Below are 20,734 nucleotides of genomic sequence, written 5' to 3'. Positions count from 1 at the left end.
CTGTTTTGTAATTTGATTTGTCTTTGCTTTTTAAATAGAAGGTTCAAACTTCAGTTTTTTTGTTTTTTTTTTCAATTGAACTATAGTTGATTTACAATGTTGTGCTGGTTTCTGGTGTACAGCAAAGTGATTCAGTTATATATATATTCTCTTTCATATTCTTTTTCATTATGGTTTATTACAGGATATTGAATATAGTTCCCTCTGCTGTACAGTAGGACCTTGTTGTTCAAACTTCAATCTTTGAACACGGTCAGAATACCATGTCGTTAACATGTTACCCTGTACTAACACTGTTGGAAAATGTGGTTTTCTTTTCTATCAGGTATAGTCTGAAAATGCAGCCCGTTGAGAGAGTGCACCTAGCCGTAGTTGCCTGTGGGGAAAGACTGGAAGAAACTCTAACCATGTTGAAGTCAGCACTTATCTTCAGCATCAAACCTCTTCAGTTCCATATTTTTGCTGAAGATCAACTGCATGATAGTTTTAAAGGCATAGTAAGTATTTGAGACTTAGTCAAGCCTGTATAGTTGAATATTTAATGGTATATATAGTAAAATGTTGTTGAACAAAGATATGTATTCTAGGGCTTCCCTGGTGGCGCAGTGGTTGAGAATCTGCCTGCCAATGCAGGGGACACGGGTTCGAGCCCTGGTCTGGGAAAATCCCACATGCTGTGGAGCAACTAGCTCCGCGAGCCACAGTTACTGAGCCTGGAGCCTGTGCTCTGCAACAAGAGAGGCCGCGATAGTGAGAGGCCCGTGCGCCGCGATGAAGAGCGGCCCCCACTTGCCGCAACTAGAGAAAGCCCTCGCACAGAAACATAGAGCCATACACAGCCATAAATAAATGAATAAAATTTTTTTTTAAAAAAGGCAAAATTCCTTAAAAAAAAAAAAAAAAGTATTCTGCAGCTCTGCCCTCTAAGAGTGGGGACTGTTCCCTGCTGCCACTTCCATCTGCACTTCCAAATCTAGGGTGTAAGAGGAAGACTTGTTTTTGAAAAGGAGTTAGGCTACTTAGAGTCCTTTGCCAAGCATGGAGGTTTTATTTTACTGACTATATAGTTCCAGGATGTTTTGACTGAGAAGTCCTACTTCTTAATTGTGTTCCCATCCTTGGCTTGAGAGTGCCTCAATCAGAGTGTGCACAAAGGTTTTAATTCTGTTTTGAGTGGAGGGAACTCTTAATTGACAATATGGAGGGAAGTAGCTTCTTGCTCTGGTAAGAAAGTTTCTTATTTTGGTTTTGTATTAGTTACAGTCAGTTTCGCTGTAACGGCAGAAAACCCAAAATAACAGTGGCTTAAACAAGATAGAAGTTTATTTCTCTCATATAAAAGTAGGCAGTCTGTGATATATGGCAGTGCTGTGTCTTCAGGGATTCTGTTTTTTTTCTCTCTTGTGGCTGAGCCATCTTTAACATAAAGCTTCTACCTCATGATCCAAGATAGCTACTCAAGCTCCAGCCATCACACTCATATTCTAGCCAACATGAAGGAGGAAGGAGTGAAGAAGGGGGTTCTCCTCCTCCTTTCTAAGGAAACTTTCTAGAAGTTGCACATGACATTCCTGCCAGTATCTCATTGGTTTCAACTTAGTCATGTGACCGTATCTAGTTGTTTGTGTGGGTTGACAATATACCCTTTTAATCAGGACTGCCACATAACCTTAACAAAAAAAATTATTCCTGTGCAAGAAGAGGAGAACGGATAAATATAGGAGGCAGAACATATCCGAAGAAGAAACTTCACCTGAAATCTCATTACCTTGTGTCCTGAGATGGTGGTGAAGATGGTAATGATTATCCCCGCACCATCTCTTATCTCTCTATCTACACTCAATTAAGCTGTCAAACTGATTTGGGTTTTTTGCTTGATCTATGTAGGAAAAGTATTCGATGTTTTTTTTCAGGTTAAATTAGTTCATTTTGCATATTAAGTGAAAAACACTACTTGTGACCTCAAGTCTTTTAGATTTCTGCTAAAATCTTTGATTCCAAGAGGCTTAAAGCTTTACTTACTGTTTTACAAGGAATGAAATTAGAACATTCTCTAACACCATACACAAAAATAAACTCAAAATGGATTAAAGACCTAAATGTAAGACCAGAAACCATAAAATTCCTAGAAGAAATCATAGGCAAAACACTCTTTGACATAAATTATAGCACTATTTTTTCAGATCTGTTTCCTAAAGCGCAAAGGAAATAAAAGCAAAAATAAACAAATGGGACCTAAGTGAACTTAAAAGCTTTTGCAAAGGAAACCATTGACAAAACGAAAAGACAACCTACTGAATGAGAGAAATATTTGCAAATGATATGACTAATAAGGGGTTAATATCCAAAATACATAAACAGCTCATAACCCTCACCATCAAAAACAACAAACAACCTGATTAAAAAATGGGCAGAAGAACTGAATAGACAGTTCTCCAAAGAGGACATGCAGATGGACAAACAAGCACATGAAGAGATGCTCAACGTTGCTCATTAATCGTCAGGGAAATGCAAATGAAAACCACAATGAGAGGGATTTCCCTGGTGGCGCAGTGGTTGAGAGTCTGCCTGCCGATGCAGGGGACGCGGGTTCGTGCCCCTGTCCAGGAAGATCCCACATGCCGTGGAGCGGCTGGGCCCGTGAGCCATGGCCGCTGAGCCTGCGCATCCGGAGCCTGTTGCTCAGCAACGGGAGAGGCCACAGCAGTGAGAGGCCTGCGTACCGCAAAAACAACACCACCAACAACAAAAAACCCACAATGAGATCTCACCTCCCACCTGTCATAATGGCTATCATCACAAAGACCACAAATAAGAAATATTAGGATGTGGAGAAAAGGGAATCCTCATATGCTGTTGGTGGGCATGTAAATTGGTGTAGACACTGTCGAAAACAGTATGGAGGTTTCTCAAAAAATTAAAAATAGAACTACCATATGACTCAGCAATCCGCTCCTGGGTATATATTTGAAAAAAATAAAAACACTCATTAGAAAAGATACATGCACCGCAATGTTCATAGCAGCATTGTTTACAATTGCTAAGATATGGAAGCAACCTAAGTGTCCATCAGCAGATGAATGGATAAACAGATGGTATACACACACACACACACACACACATACACACACACACACACACACACACACACACACACACACAGTGGAATACTACTCAGTCATAAAAAAGAATGAAAATCTTGCCATTTGCAGCAACATGGATGGACTTGGAGGGCATTGTGCTAAGTGAAATAAGTCAGAGAAAAACAAATGCTGTATAATATCACTTATGTGTAGAATCTACAAATTACAACAAGCTAGTGAATGTAACAAAAAAGAAACAGACTCACACTTAACAGAGAACAAACTAGTGGTTACCAGTGGGGAGAGGGAAAGGAGGACAGGCAATATAGGGGTAGGAGATTAAGAAATACAAATTATTATGTATAAAATAAGCTACAGGATATATTTTACACCACAGTATATCCTATATATAGTGTGGGAATGTAGCCAATATTTTATAATAACTATAAATGGAGTGTAACCTTTAAAAATTGTGTACCTGTAACTTAGATAATATTGTACACCAGCTGTACTTCAATTAAAAAACAACGCAGAAAAAAAGCTTTACTTACTGTTTTAAAATATTTCTGGTATCTGTACTTGTGATATGTGCTTTTGTGATCTTAATCTTATTATCTGGATTGTTTCCTAAAATATTAACTGAGGAATTAATCTCGTCCTAACAGTTCAGAGAATAGTAAGAGATTGCTACCAACTGTGGAAACCTTTGAAAATGTAATATAAAAGTAAAATAAATTTATTGCTTCATCTTATATGCGGCTTCTGTGTTGTCTTCAAATCTGGCTGAGTTATTGCTTGTATAATATATACTATATTTTTAAACTTAGTTTTTCTTTAACTATCATGGTTAACTCTGAGACTTTGGTTTTGCTTTTGATGAAGGAGAATCAAATATTTTGTGGAATGTGCTTTTACTGCAGAAAAGATGATTCGATATGAGAATTTTAAGAACGACTAAGATTTCATTTTGAAGTTGGTATTGAAAGTTGGTATCTTTTAAATTTATTTATTTACTTATTTTTAGCTGTGTCGGGTCTTAGTTGCGGCACATGGGATGTTTCGTTATGGTGCCTGGGCTCTTGGTTACAGCGTGTGGGCTTCTCTCCAGTTACAGCACGCAGGCTCAAGAGCGCGTGGGCTCTGTAGTCGTGAAGCGAAGTCCCTTGAAAGGATCTTTAAGTGATTTATAAGTCACCCAAGGAAAATAAAATACTAGTGTTTGAAACTAATTAACAGATACATCAAAACAGTGTGTTGGAAGTAAAGTTATTCCCTTAAACTATGTTGGAAGGCATTGATTGTGTGTGTGTGTGTGTGTGTGTGTGTGTGTGTGTGAGAGAGAGAGAGAGAGAGAGAGGGAGGGAGAGAGAGGGAGAGAAAGAAGGAAAGAAAGAGCGAGGAATTAATGTTTTTAAAAATCCCTTGAACAGGGACTTCCTTGGTGGTCCAGTGGTTAAGAGTCCGCCTTCCAGTGAAGGGGATGTGGGTTCGATTCCTGGTCAGGGAACTAAGATCCCACATGCTGCGGGGCAACTAAGCCCTTGCACTGCAACTACTGAGCCCGCACACCACAGCTAGAGAGCCTGCGTGCCGCAACTACAGAGCCCATGCACTCTGGAGCCCACACGCCACAACTAGAGAGCCCACATTGTCTGGAGCCTGCGTGCCACAAATAGCTCACGCGCTACAACTACTGTGCCCATTCACTTGAGCTCACACGCCACAAGTAGAGAGCCTGAGCGCCACAATGAAAGATCCTGTGTGCCGCAACTAAGACCTGATGCAACTGAAAATAAATAAAACAATAAAAAATAGATATGTGTTGAGCATTTAAAAAAATTTTTAAAAAGTAAAAATTACTTGAACACAGACATAATTCAAAAAGAGATCATCTTCAGCCTGTTATATAAAATGCTTAGTTTTTTCTTCCTGCAAAAATTGTGAATGCTCTGTAGGAAATTTAAATCAACAATTCTGTTTAAGCAGCAGTGATAGGTAATACTTAAACTAAATTTGAAGCAATTCAGTGTCTTGAATTGCACTCGGGATGCTAAAGAGTAAACGTGTTCATTATAAATTTTCATATCAGAAAATCAGATTTTGCTTTTTGTAATGATTATTTTAAAAATCAGCACTGGGGCTTCCCCGGTGGCACAGTGGTTGAGAGTCTGCCTGCCGATGCAGGGGACACAGGTTCGTGCCCCGGTCCGGGAGGATCCCACATGCTGCGGAGCGGCTGGGCCTGTGAGCCATGGCCCCTGAGCCTGCGCGTCCGGAGCCTGTGCTCCACAGCGGGAGAGGCCACAACAGTGAGAGGTCCAAAAAAAAAAAAAAAAAAAAAAAATCAGTACTGGATATGTATTTATCAAAATATTTTATTACCAGGAATATTGAATCTATATAGATAAATATTTTCTAATTAGTTTTTCACATTGGTCTGACTTGGATTGTAAATATTTTCTGTTATACATACTGTGGTAATAAAATTAGTGCTTAATTTTTCTGAGTTTAACTTGTTTAGGGATTGAGAGGATTTATACATTAGGTCAAGCTGATGGAGGCGAACAGTTTGTAAGGCTCTTTCCACTTTGGTTTTGTGGTTGATATCCTTATAACTTCAATTGTCCCTCAGATCTTTACGGTGGAGTCTTTCTAGCATATTGGAATGACTTTAAGATTTTGAGTGAAAACAAAATGGTGGGAAAGAAGAATCTAACTTTCTCTTAAGTGTGTATGACATACAATGTATAACATCTTAAATTTTAACTTTTGAAAAATAATCTGTTGGTTTATGATTTTGCAGAGAAAGAGAAACAAATCTAAACCGAGTTCTTTTATTTTTTATTTGTTTTTTTATTTTAGCTTAACAGCTGGTCATTTCTACAAACATTTAATTATTCATTATACCCGATAACTTTTCCAAGTGAGAATGCAGCAGAATGGAAAAAGCTCTTTAAACCGTGTGCTTCCCAGAGATTGTTCTTGCCAGTAAGTTTTTTCTCCAGTGTTTTTTTGGTTTGTTTGCATGTTGCTGTTACACACACAAGTTAATGAAGAGTTCCATATAGATCAGTTAAATAAACACACATGTATGATTTTCCCTTTGAACATTAGAAGAAAGAAAAACTTCCCATAGAACAAATAAAAGATAGAATAAAAGAACCTCTGTTAAAAATGAAAAATGTAAATAATTTCTGCTGAAATACTATTTCTTACATTTTAATTTATTCAGTTGCTATAAACTTTCATCTCTAAGAAGGAGTTAGAGGTCATCAGGTCTTAATGGAGCCAAGTCTTTGCCAGGAGGAATGCAGTGGCAGGATCACCTGCCAGGTGCAGGCTTCATTTATAATTTGGGAAATGAAGTAGATCATTAGATAATCATTTCTGTCTTAACAGCAAGCCAGTTCACCTTTTCTAGCTGATATTTTAACACAGACACAAAATTTGAGCCACGTGAACTCGAAGGGAAATGGGAACCATTTATTCAATGGGGCTGTTCTTTGGTGGTGGTCTCTGGTGATAAACCCTGATTATTTCTTTTTAATCTAAAAATATTCAGGGACTTCCCTGGTGGTCCAGTGGTTGGGACTCCAAGCTTCCACGCAGGGGACACGGGTTTGATCTGTGGTCAGGAACTAAGATCCTGCAAGCCGCATGGTATAGCCAAAAAAGAAAAAATAAATAAAAATATTCAGAAGCCAGCTTACCTCTTCCATTTTGAATTGAATTCACTGATAGTTTTAAAATTCTCAGTAGTTGTTAGAACCACTGTAATGTTTAAAATAGTTACAGTAGTTAGAAATACTGAGTTTAAGAAGCTCACAGGTTTCTGGAAGGTGAATTACTGGGAAGAAACTTAAGTTACTTGTTATTATTAAGTGGATTAAGGCAATTCTTAGTATATTAAGAATAGAGTTTATCAAATCCAGGATGTCAGTTAAAATTTAAAATTAAGTTACATTTTGATAGCTGAGTCTGCCTAACCAGTAGCTTTATTGCTGAGCATAAAAAATCTGGATCCTAGGATATCTTTCTCATTACCTGCTTTCATTGTAAGAAGCACACAAATAAGGGATTAAAGGGGAAAAGCCTAAGAAGTTTTAGGTACTTAATGTAGGCCTTAAATTTTAAAAATTAAAAAAAATCTTATGTTGAATCATTGCAATGTTACATCATTTACTTAATAGTTTGAGTGCCTCTATTCTACCAAGTATCTGTAATGAAGTGCTGGGTATATAGGAATGAATGAAACAGACAGATTGCTTGTTTTCATAGAGCCTGTTGTCTGATGTGGGAGGCTGACATTAAACAAGCACATTATGACATTAAATAAACACAGATATGTCACTGAAAAACAATGATGAAAGAAGCATGAGGTTACAGTCATTGCTCTTCTGTTTTATTCTGCATTATTAACAAGTTTAATTTGTTGATGCCTTGATAGGAAATTTGCCAGATCATTTAATGATGTAATCTGGTTAAATTCCTAAATGGAATTTGAATACTAAAATTAAATACTTGAAGCCTGTCAAATTGTCTTCGTCCTTCACTCTTACTTCTGCATCTTTTTAACCAGATCTAAGTAAATTGATTCTTCATTTTTCTAAGTAAAATCCTTTTTTTACTAAGTTTCTCCTCTAAAATAGATGGATTAAAAGAACCAATGTAAGCTCTGCCAACTCCTTGTTCCGCCAAAAGGAACCATAGAAAAATACTGACGTGGTTATTATTTAACCTTATGTATGAACTCCAGTTGGCAGTGGCTCCCAACAGTAACCCTGGAGCTTCCTGTAGTGTCTTCCTAGATTGCTAACAATACAAAAGTCTGTAAACACACATTTGTCTCATGGTACAGAAGCAAAATGTTGATATAAAAACAATTTCCCTCACTCTTCGTCCCGCAAAAAGTGAGAGAGGAACAGACATCCACATACGTACATATCCTTTTAATTGTAGTCTTTGAACAAGTGAGCCTTCTCTACTCAGGCTCTGTAGCCAACTGTCAGATATTTTTCCCCAGCCTGATACTAAATCAGTGGGGGCATGGAGTGATTTCAGCTTCGTAACTGCTCATCTTCGTAACTGCAGGAGGAGGTAGCAGCTTTGAAAAGGAGCAGAATGAAGATCAAGCTCTTATCGTCTTTGTATTCTTAACCAAAAACCGTTAGGTTAACCTAATCATTGAGTCTTACTAATACACTGGGATAGGCAATACATTTAAATTCGCAGGAGTCACATTCTAAAGTATATGGGTAAGGCAGAAATAAAAATGTACCCTTGAAAATTCCTATAAGAGATGCATGTTGGAGGTTTAACGTCTCTCGGAAAGTGACATAGCGAGTCTTCCAAGACAACTCTTGTCTTTTGCCCTTGCTACGTGAGTGCACATTTTCTTCGATTTGTTGGGAGGTAGTAAGCTCAGAAATAAGAGCATGGGTTCTGGAGTTAGGTGGTGTGGATTTCAATTTTGGCTCTACCATTTGCTAGCTGAGCCCAGAATAAGGTAAAGGTGCTGGCCATTAGTGTTACAGGCTGAGGGGACGAGTTGAGAAGATCTTCATTTGTACTGATTAATTTCTGTATTTACCTCAGGAAATTAAGATTCGATATGTCAGTTCACTGAAGCTAATGTTATTTTCCATTATGAAAAACATTTCCACCCTAGTCTTTGAGGCTACTGCTTTTATTTTTTCTTCCAATTTTTAGTATTGAGTTTTTGTTCTGATTTGTTTTTATAGCTTTTCTTCTCTAAAAGTTAATTAAAGAGATTAGCAGACTATCTATATATGCTCTTGTAAAAAATGACAGACTTGGGAAAAACTACTTTTAAAAATTAATGTCAATTAGTTTCTCTCTTAGGTATTTTTTAAATAATGAAAGCCTCTTTCATGTTTTATATTAAATAGAGTTATAGTTAATGATCCAAATATCTTTCCTCACAGTTAATCCTGAAAGAAGTTGACTCACTGTTGTATGTCGACACTGATATCCTTTTTTTACGGCCCGTTGATGATATTTGGTCTTTACTAAAGAAATTTAATTCCACACAAATTGCTGCAATGGCACCAGAACATGAAGAGCCTCGAATAGGCTGGTATAATCGCTTTGCCAGACATCCATACTATGGAAAAACTGGAGTGAACTCTGGAGTTATGTTGATGAACATGACCAGAATGAGAAGGAAGTATTTCAAGGTAAGTCACCGATCCAGGTTAACTTATCTCTCTTTTCCCTCCATATTGTTTGGTTTCCAATTTAATTTTGCTTTATTAAGAACTAGATCGTGCTATTCAGAATTTTTCCACTTATCTAGAATAATTGAAGAAAAGTGTGTTCTTAGTATTCTGTTTATTAGAGCATTACAGTAGGTCAGAGCAGATGGTGTTACAGTGAAGTAACAGTGCAGCAAGTATGAACATCACCTTCCTAGATTGGTATTCCAGGCAGGGGTTGCCATTTTGTAGTTGTGCAGCCTCATAATACTTGAATCTAAACTGTGGTACGTCTTGGGGGAACACAGATTGTGGTTAAGAGCTAAGAACCGTTGGCTTGGTTCAGACGCTGAGACCTTGGGTAAGTTTTGAACATCTCTGGGCTTTGATTTCCTCATCTGTGAAATGGGATGATAGATAACAGTACCTATGTCATAGGGCTTTTGTGAGGGTTAAATTAGTTAGAAGGGAGGCTAACACATAGGAAATGTTGGCTATTTTGGTGCTATTGGAAGTTAACTTTAAAAAAAAAGTTGCTGTGTGTTTCTCATCGCTCAAATTGTGGGGTCAGTAGAAGAATGAGGCTATTTAACTTCTCTTATTCTGCATATTCTGAACACCTGAGTGTGTTGTATTGTTTACCATTTTCATGCTGATGAGTCCTTAAGTCGTTGTAGTCTGGGGGCATTGGGGTCAAGTGGTTTAGCCTTACGTTTAGCTTTGCCACCTGTTCACCACAACCACTAGCCAACTAGTTAACTTTCAAATGTCAGTGCTCTCAGCTGAAAAATAGAGATAATAAATGGACTTATGTAGGTTGTCTATTTAAAAGAGACCCATTCAAAATGCTTAGTACAGAGCATGACACATAGTAAGCACTTCAGTGTTAGCTAAAAGCAGTGGCTTCTGAAACACTGATAGAGACTCAGTGTTTATCCTTTTACATCTAGTTAGTACTAAATCAAACATCAAGGGATAGTATGTCTTTTATGGTATGAATATATATGTAATATATATTTGTATGTGTATATATATTTGTCTGGTATTTTTCTTATGGCTTCTGGTGGACCAGAATTTACACCATTACTTATTACTCCTTTCGGCATGTCTGATTTAAATCTCTTGTCCCTTCTTATCCTCGCTCTAGGCAGCAGTACTGCTTGTAGCATTCATCACCCACATCTCGCCATTTCATTCTTAAGACAGTTAATACCCATCACTCTTGTCTTCTGTAAAGATCTAGTAAACCTAGGGGTTTTTTTAGCTTTCCCATTTTCTGTACCTTTCTGAAATCTTGATTTCATTTCACTTTTGTCTTCCACAAATGAATGCATTAATGAGGCCAGTGTAACCTTTGCTTTTGCTTACAAGTGAACATCTTTCTTCAATTACCCAATTTTTTAATATATTTTGAGTTTTAATATTTCATGTACCATAAAGTTTTACTAAATAAAACAGGTGTCATACCATAAGTTCTCTTACTTTTCTGATGGTTAGACTATGCACAGTAATATTATACCAGAAGATGGTGCTGTAAGATTATGTGCTAAGGAATAATGTGACTGCTCAGGAGCTCTTCATTGGAAATTCTTAGAATTATGAGAAGTGTAGTGTTGCAATAACCTTAGAGATAATTTAGTCTAACACCATTACTTGATTTTTAAGAAAATTTCAAATTGCAGCTATATAGTTCAAATCTCTGATTATTTTTTATTTACCTTTTACTTACTTAAATATCATTCTTAAATATGTTTGTTTCTCCCCTTTCCCTTTTCTTTTTGTCTGTGGCATGTTCTAAACCAGCTAGAGATGTAGATATAAGAGTGGAAATAATTTCTAAACTTTCAAGCTTTTGTTTTTTCCTATGTATTAATGGCTTAATGAAGAAAAATATGAGGAGTGTGATAGTACATTAATTTAGTAGGCACAATTTACTTCATACCTACTATCCCTCTGTTTCAAACAGCTCTATTCTTGCCCAGTGGGAACAACACAGATTTACTCTGTTTCTAAATATTGTATTTATGATTGCTGATATGTTTCTACAAAATTTATTGATTTTTAGTTCTGTTTTTCATATATCTTTCTTTACTTTTCCTGATTTCCAAACATACCTTTAGCAAACATTGCCTTGTTTTTTCCTACTAACTCTATAATTTCTGGCACAGATCTTAAATTTTAGAGCTCTAGTGATGTAACTGAATTACTTGTAATAACTTTTCAAACTGTTTCATGCAGATCCATGAATGTTACCCCATAGTGCCTATCACATGAAAAGCTGTAAGATTACCCACTTAGGACAGTGGCCATGGCCATGTTTTAAAGTCTTTGCTTTGCTGTCACGCAGTCCTACCATTCATGATTATTCAGTTCCAACCTGATGTATTATAATTATATATTTTTAAAATTAAAATAGTAAAATTTTAACTTTTTTGTTTTTTTTTCTCATAACGCTTGATAGACATTGATATAACACTGGCTAAGATACTGCTTTGTATTTTGTATTATGATTGTATTTGCAGTGTTGAATCTCTATTAAGATATTTCTTAACCTTTTTCTACTTATTAGCTAAAAACCAGAGAATATAAATAAGGCATCTTGAGAATTTTTTTCTTGTATATTTACTGTACCCTGTTCATGTCGTGCCATATATTACTTTGTAAAGTAATTTTTGCCTGTTTTCTCCATCTGCTGAGGGCAGGGTGTATCTTTTATGCAGCTTTGTATTCAGAATATTTAGCATGGAGTCTGGCGTAAAGTAGCAACTCAGTACATAATTACTGGCAGAGGACAGACAGAAGTTTTAGAAACTAGGCCATTAATGAATTATTGAAAAATTAAAAAAAAGAGAATACTTATTGTGAGGTGGCTGTGAGGGTCGTTTTTACATATTTGAAAGATGTATGTGATGGAGGGCTTTTACTGTGTTACATGTAGAGCTTAAAACAATATCAATGAGCATCTTACCAAAAGGGATGGAACTTTTCAGAGATTAGGAGAGTAACTAATCTTTGGGAATTGATGAATTCTCAGTTTCTAGCATTGTTGGAACATAATAGGAATAGCCACCTGTCAGTTTTATATTTGTTTGTAACCTAAACTGACGATAATAATGAGTCTGTCTATTTTCAAAAGCATACATAGTTCTAGAAATGAAACTAATTTATCTTAATATAATGCATGTGCATTTTGGTAGGTTTGCTGAAATTAGTAAATTAGAACTACATCTTTTTAAAGAATTACAAAACTACTTCAGCTCTGTCATCTCCCACCTCCTCTCCCTCCTCCAGTCAGTAACTCTTCTTACCTGTTCACTTGATGCCGGTTCCTGTATGCCAGCTGTTGTACTGCACTACTGTACTTTTCAAGGTACTGGACTGTAAGATTAGAAATGTTTTCTTTAAAAAAAAATTTACAAAACTAAATCATGCTTATAAAAATTCAGGCAATTCATTGCATATAGAGTAAAAATACAAGTCCGCCCTTTACACACCACTCTCCTCAGTTTCATTCCTTTGCCCAAATGGCATTATAAACTTTGCTGTGTATTCTTCAGACCCTTTAAAAAAGTATTTTGAAACAGATATACATGTACATTAGCATTTATATGTAGAATTCTTTTATATATCTTCAGTTTGCTTTTTTCACTTAGTAAATATATAAATGATTATGTCAGTACATATAGTCTGTCACATTTAATATGTGTGATATTGTGGAGAAAGAATGTTTTGATTTTATTGTTTGTGTGTACTAGTATGAATATATAGTTACATGGCTGAAAAATATCTCATGTATTTTAATTTTTACTTTCCTCACTGTACCACCAATGTGGGATGAAAATCTTTTCATACAAATTTTAGCCATTTTTGTTTCCTCCTTTGTGAATGGCTATATGGCCATATCCTTTGACTATTTCTGTACTTTGCCATTTTTCCATTTCTGTTGACTTGAGCTCTTTTTATATATGATGCCTCTTTATTAAACTCATTTCTCATAGTTTTCATTGGTTGTCTTGGATATTCTAGGTTGTATCCTCAGCAAATAATACTAGTGTTATTGCTTCTTGTCCAGTATTTTTCTAGTAGAACTTTTCCGTTACGTGTATTATAAAGGTCCCCCCATCTCCCACCCCTTGATTCTTTTCTTTTTTTCCCTAAAACTGCCCTGGACCTTGTAATTTTATCTTTCTTTTCTTTGAATAGATGTATTTCTTTGAATAGGTGTATTTCTGTCTCTCTATACATTTTTTTTTTTTCATAAGTAGAATCCAGTGAAGACTTGAACATTGACATGGTACAAGGGGTCCACCAGTCCTGTCTATTTAATCTGTTTCTGGTCTTGGTCCTTTTGAGCAATTCAGAAGTTTCCTTTTCAGATCCTAAGAACATTTAGTGAACATGATCTGTGACTTATTTCAGAGTCATCCTTTCAATAAAGTATTTTCTTAATATTTCCTTAAGTAAAACTTGTTTCAGTCATTTTCCAGATTTATTTCTGATTGTGTATAGTTTACTGTATTTACTGCATTCTGAGAAACTTCACACAAAGGTAATACAATTATAGCAGATGATATTTAGTTTAAATACGTAGTTTTTTTCCCAGGAATTCTGACTTTTCTTTCTCGAAGGATAGATTGTTTATACCTCCATTGTGTTTGTTATATATCCTAGAATAGCTTGTAATAATGTTTTTTAAGCTATCTATGGAGAAGAATCCGTGTTTTTTTAAACATTATTTACAATCTGTCATGAGGGAATGCTTTTCTAAAAATAATGTAAATAAATTACTAGGAAAATATTAGACTAAATAGACATAAAATTGCTATAAAAGTTTCTAAATCTTACTTTTTTGCGGCTCCGGACGCGCAGGCTCAGCGTCCATGGCTCACGGGCCCAGCCGCTCCGCGGCATGTGGGATCTTCCCGGACCGGGGCACGAACCCGTGTCCCCTGCATCAGCAGGCGGACTCTCAACCACTGCGCCACCAGGGAAGCCCTGTAATAATGTTTTTTAAGCTATCTATGGAGAAGAATCCGTGTTTTTTTAAACATTATTTACAATCTGTCATGAGGGAATGCTTTTCTAAAAATAATGTAAATAAATTACTAGGAAAATATTAGACTAAATAGACATAAAATTGCTATAAAAGTTTCTAAATCTTACTCTTAATTTGTGTACTTAAATCTTGTAGAGGACATGAAAAATTCACTGATCAGCACACTGCAAACTGTACTTTGAGGAGTACGGGTTTAAGTCTGGAGAGTTTCAGAGTCAAATTGGTATAAAAGACTTAGTATTCAACTTCACCCCGGGTTCACATGATCCCCAGCCCTCTTCAACTCTGTTGTTACCTTAGGTATGAGCTATGAGTAGTTCCGTAGAGGCTGAAAAGGCATCTGACGAAATTCAGTATCTATCAATTTCAAATGACCTCTTTGAAATGCCAGTTATAAAGGGTTGGCAAATCAGACTAAGAATAATAATGATCATGGTGACAATAATAGCTAACACTGTGCCAGGTACTTTTCCTAGCACTTTTTATTTATATATTAACAGGTTTGATCCTCAGCAGCTGTATGATAGAGACATAGGTACTGTGTCTAGACATATGACATAGGTACTAAAGCTATCTGCTTTTTAAGATGAGGTCACAGTCATAGTACTTAAACTACCACCTACTTTCTCTTTCCCTTTCCTCCCCAACATCTGTTAGTTTTATCACTTCTTTGTGCAGCTTCAGATACCTTCTTTTGTTATCTTCTGCACTCCAGCTGGACAGTTTTACTGACATTTACGTTTACATTAGGGTCACTTGGTTTTGAAACAGAAGTTTACACTTCCGGGCTTCCCTGGCGGCGCAGTGGTTGGGAGTCTGCCTGCCGATGCAGGTGGCACGAGTTCGTGCCCCAGTCCGGGGGGATCCCGCGTGCCGTGGAGCGGCTGGGCCCGTGAGCCATGGCCACTGGGCCTGTGCGTCCGGAGCCTGTGCTCTGTGGCGGGAGAGGCCACGGCAGTGAGAGGCCTGTGAACCGCAAAAAAAAAAAAAAAAAGAAAGTTTACACTTCTCCCCTTGCTCTGTAACAATTGCTAAGGGAAGAATGGGGAACTGTCATTATGCTGACGTTTTACACCTGGAAGCCTGAGAATCTCATTAATGTATTTACCAACAGAATGATATGACCTCTGTGCGACTACGATGGGGAGATATACTTATGCCATTGCTTAAAAAATACAAACTGAACATCACATGGGGTGATCAAGATCTGTTGAATATCATATTTTTTCATAATCCAGGTAATCATTTAAATTTATTCTTTGCATTTGTAAAAAAAATCATAGTTAATATTTAGTCAGAACTGGAGAAATGCATTTATTTGATTTTGGCTTATACTAATGGCTATCACTCTTTTTTTTTAAGACAGAGTAAACTAAATTTAAACTAAAATTTTGCAAAGTATTAATTCTGTGGAATTAGGGTATGTTTGCTTTTTTGTTTTGTCTCTGCCTAGAAAGCCTTTTTGTTTTTCCGTGTCAATGGAATTATCGACCAGATCATTGCATATATGGAAGCAATTGCCAAGAAGCCGAAGAAGAAGGAATCTTTATTCTTCATGGGAACAGAGGTGTTTACCATGATGATAAGCAACCAGCGTTTAGAGCTATTTATGAAGCACTGAGAAATGTAAGCTTTTTTCCAAAAAAAAAAAAAAAAAAAAAAAGAAAGTTTACACTTCTCCCCTTGCTCTGTAACAATTGCTAAGGGAAGAATGGGGAACTGTCATTATGCTGCCGTTTTACACCTGGAAGCCTGAGAATCTCATTAATGTATTTGCCAACAGAATGATATGACCTCTGTGCGACTACGATGGGGAGATATACTTATGCCATTGCTTAAAAAATACAAACTGAACATCACATGGGGTGATCAAGATCTGTTGAATATCATATTTTTTCATAATCCAGGTAATCATTTAAATTTATTCTTTGCATTTGTAAAAAAAATCATAGTTAATATTTAGTCAGAACTGGAGAAATGCATTTATTTGATTTTGGCTTATACTAATGGCTATCACTCTTTTTTTTTAAGACAGAGTAAACTAAATTTAAACTAAAATTTTGCAAAGTATTAATTCTGTGGAATTAGGGTATGTTTGCTTTTTTGTTTTGTCTCTGCCTAGAAAGCCTTTTTGTTTTTCCGTGTCAATGGAATTATCGACCAGATCATTGCATATATGGAAGCAATTGCCAAGAAGCCGAAGAAGAAGGAATCTTTATTCTTCATGGGAACAGAGGTGTTTACCATGATGATAAGCAACCAGCGTTTAGAGCTATTTATGAAGCACTGAGAAATGTAAGCTTTTTTTAAAAAAATGTTTTTGTGGACATACTCGCAAGCTTACAGAGAATTTGCATATCCTTTACCCTAGTTCATCAGTTATAAACCCAGCACTCCTTCCACATCTAGTTCTGGCACTTGGCGTTCTGCTGTAAGGAAGAGCACTCCCCTTTGCCCGCTTATTGATCTATACATTATCAGTGTGAACTCATTGATATGTATTTTTTTCCATGATTTATAATGCAGTATTCAATTTTATTTATATTGATGCTGAAGTTGTGCCAGATTTGGCGATTGGGAGCCCTTTTGGCTACCTCTTGTGCTCATTTGACATATTCCCATCATTATTTTGAGTACCTCCGCATTCTCTGTCCAAACAAAATATCCCAGGCTCGTCTTGTTATACATTCCCTGCCCTCACCCTGAAATCAGCTGTCAAAGGAACTCTGATACTTATTGCTACAAGGGTGTCTTCCCTTCTAAGCCCTTTCAGCAGCAGAGCTGGGAAAATACAAACACACACAGTCATGTGCTCACACCAGTGCCTCCAGTTCCATTCCCTTAGGCCCCTTCCTTGCCTTCTCCTACTTTGTTTCTGTTTTATCTCATTTCTTCCACAATTAGAATCCTGGCTCCGAGCATAAAATATTTCCTCTTTTGCTTAGTTCTACAGTACACTTAAACTAATTTCAAAAATACTCCATGCATACTGCTATGTCTGCTCCTCTGTTCTTGAAAAACCAGCCTACTATAAAGGATTTGTTTCTAGTCCTCCCTCTGCCCCTCCCCTGCCCCAGACAAGGGTGTGTACTCAGTACTATGTACAGAAGTTACTTGTGTCAGTTCTTTTCTCCTTCTTTCAGTGTGGTTATTCATTCATTTGAAATACAGTTGTGTTCATGTGTTTCTGTATGCTTTCAGTTTTAAGTTTTTTCCCCTCATCTTTGTTGATGTAACTTTAGTTTGATATGAGGAATATTAATATACTTCAAAAAGTCAAAACTATATAACGGTTTACTCAGAAGTAGCACTCCTTCCCCATCCTTCCACCCCAGGCCCCCCACCCCATCACCAATTTCATTTTCTGGTTTGTCCTTCCTGTACAGGTAGGTAGATACGTGTATGTTTTGTAATTCCCCTTTTCTTACATGGGAAGTAGCGTACTGTTCATCTTTATTTGCGCTTTGCCTTTTTTTACAGTATTCTGGAAATTTGGGCATTTATAAATATTTTCTTCATGCTTTTTTTCTTTAAACAGCTGTATGATATTCTATTTTGTGCATGTACCAGAGTTTATTCAATTAATCTCTTATGTTTGAACATTTTGGTCTTTTCCAGCATTTTGAATAATAAATAACGCAGCAGTGCATAACTTTGCCATACATATATATGTATTGTTGGGAGATGTTTCTTCAGGGTAAATTCCTGGACATGGGATAATTTTAATTGAAGATACCACCTGTTTTCCCTACATGGGGATTATTTGCATTCCCGCCAACCGTTCATGACGAGGCCTGTTGCACACAGCCTCCCTAACAGGGTGTATTATCAAGCTTGAAAAATTTTTGCCATTCTAACGAGTGAGAAATGGAATCTTAGTTTAATTTTAATTTGCCTTTCTCTTATGATTGAGATGAACATCTTTCTATATATTTAACAGCTGTTTTTACATCTTTTTTACTGATAACATATTTTATATACCACACAGTTCACCCATAGTATAAATAATTCAGTGGTTTTTAGCATGTTTACAGAGTTGTACAGTCATCACCATGAGGGAGTTTCGGTCTCTACTCCCCACCTCCCCACCATTTGTTGCAAGTTCTTTGTGTATTAAAGGTGTTAGTTCTTTTTCTGTGACATCTGATGTAAATTTTTTCCCCAATTTGACTGTTTATGGAATTTTTTACCATTCAAATTTGTTTTTAAAAAATTTTATGTAATCAAATTTAAAACCTTTTTTTAAAAAAGTAGTAATTAGAAAGTCTTTCCTTACCTATACTCAGCTTATAGAAAAATTCACCTATATACTTTTTCATTTATTACATTTAGCCTTCTTCTCAATTTGGAATTTACTCTTTTGAGAGAGGAATAGATCTAATTTGATCTTTTTCCAAATAGCTGTCTTGTCCCAACACCATTTATTTAAAAGTCTATCTGTAACCCAAAGATTTGAGATACTGACTTTATTATATACTAAAGTTCCGTTTGTAATTTCTGGATTTTCTGTTTTGCTCCGTTGGTCTGTCCATTTGTGTACTCTTGCACACTATTTTAATTATAAAGCCTTTGTGCCGTATTTTAATATCTGATAGGGTTACTTCCTCTTCATAGCCTGTCCTTTCAGTGTTTTCCTACCTATTGTATTTTTATTTTTCCACAAATATCAACTCATTTAATTACATAAAAAACTTGTTTTTTTGTTGGGAGTGTATCATCTTCACATATTAACTTAGTGACTGCTGACATTTTAATGGTGTTGAGACATCTTAAGAACAAGGTCTGTCTTTCATTTATGTCTTTCAGGAATGTTTAATAGTTTTCTTCATACTGTGGATTTTGAACATATCTTAAGTTTATCCTTAAGTATTTTATCTTCTTTGTTGCCTTTGTAAATGGGGTTTTCTCTTTTAAGCGTTTACTTTATATTGAGTTTGGGAAAAAATTATACTGGCCCCACCACCCCAGATGTCTGTTCTTCTCTGTTTTTTTTTCCTTGTTCTTACGGTGCTCTTGTTTAATTAAGGTGGATTGACAGGGGGAGATGATGCATGAACCAGGTCTCTGAATATGTTGGGGACCAAGACTTGGGGCAAATCCAAATAAGGACTGGATTTATGATTTTGCTTAAGGAACATTATATCAGGTGCTATCCATGCAGCTAATTCATTGATACCTGGGGAGAAGTGTATGTGAGCACTCATCTCTCACATGGGTGTGTTCATGGGTAGGTAGATACGTGTATGTATGTGAGCACTCATCTCTCACATGGGTGTGTTCACTGCTCTGCTAGACTGTGTCTAATCTTATGTGGACGTGAAGACAAAAACATAAGTAAAATAACAGGAGTGGTTTGGTGTAAGCGTGGGGGTCAGGAGAAGAGCTGATGCCCCTGTTTGCTAGATGCTCAGTATCTGCTCGTGACTGCTCTCATTGTTTGCTAGTACAGCCTCAGTAATAGGAATGGGGATAAAGACACTGAACTGTAACCTACTGAGACACAGATTGTACTAGGACTGTGAAAGAGTGCAAGTTTTGCCCCGAAGAGCCAGGGAAGGCTTTGTTGATGAGGCATTTGAAGTGAGCCCTGAAGAATGAGTAAGAGTGTGCCAGGTGAGCAGGCTGGGCCAAAATTGCCTGAGAAAAAGCCTCAGGGGTTATGGAAGGTCCGCGAGGAGGTCAGGCGTTGAGCTGTTTGGGGTGATGGATGAAGGGAGGCAGCAGCAGGGTTGGGCTAGATGCAGTGATGACGTGCTGTGTAAGGTGACGGTCTGCAGTGACAAGGAGCTGAAGTTTTCTCCTGGAAAAATGAGTTTCGCAAACCTGGTGGTAGGCAAAGTGCTGACAGCATTGTAGGCTACAGTTTTAGTGTTTTTGCTAAGTTTCTTGTCCTATAAACCTGAGAGAGAAGGTTTCTGAATACTCAGTTTATCACGATACAGCTACACTCACTGAAGAATTATGAAAGTTAGTGATGTTCATTTTTTCATGTAGCCGACCTTGTATGCCTTCAGAAATCAATATTGTATTTTAATAATGCTTTATCATGGGTTGTCAAGAGGTGATAAAAATGACAAAAGGTACATTTGGGGTTCTGAGATTTTGCAGGATAGAAAAGCACTCCTATAAAAATGTGATTTCTTTGTTGCCTTTATCATTTAAAAAAAATTATTAAGGAATTAAATCTTACTAGTTTTATTTGATCTTTTCTGATCTTCTATAAATGTATACTTTAAAAAAATTGAGTATTGGTTTTAAGCTGATGAATTACACTTGGTTTTTAAAAAATAAATCTTATTTTAAAAACTATTTCAAATACTGAAGTAATTAAAGATTAATGTTTGTTTTGGGTCCATATTGATAGCCATATTACCCATTTT

The 20,734-nt window shown here is 36.5% G+C and overlaps 1 protein-coding gene across 1 annotated transcript in view; it reads left to right on the top strand.

Annotated features, from left to right (window-relative positions):
• GXYLT1 (glucoside xylosyltransferase 1) overlaps positions 1 to 20,734 on the top strand; it is a 49,506-nt gene that overhangs the window by 19,698 nt on the left and 9,074 nt on the right. The window contains exons 3-7 of the mRNA XM_024740437.1: positions 326 to 497; positions 5,946 to 6,071; positions 9,029 to 9,280; positions 15,469 to 15,592; positions 15,808 to 15,980. Coding sequence (XP_024596205.1) covers positions 326 to 497; positions 5,946 to 6,071; positions 9,029 to 9,280; positions 15,469 to 15,592; positions 15,808 to 15,980 — 847 coding nt within the window. The remainder of the gene's footprint in view (positions 1 to 325; positions 498 to 5,945; positions 6,072 to 9,028; positions 9,281 to 15,468; positions 15,593 to 15,807; positions 15,981 to 20,734) is intronic.

Source organism: Neophocaena asiaeorientalis, unplaced genomic scaffold (assembly GCF_003031525.2).
Source record: "Neophocaena asiaeorientalis asiaeorientalis breed wild unplaced genomic scaffold, Neophocaena_asiaeorientalis_V1.1 scaffold340, whole genome shotgun sequence".
In the NCBI taxonomy this organism is placed as follows: domain Eukaryota; kingdom Metazoa; phylum Chordata; class Mammalia; order Artiodactyla; family Phocoenidae; genus Neophocaena; species Neophocaena asiaeorientalis.
This window is presented reverse-complemented; position numbering and strand designations above follow the sequence as displayed.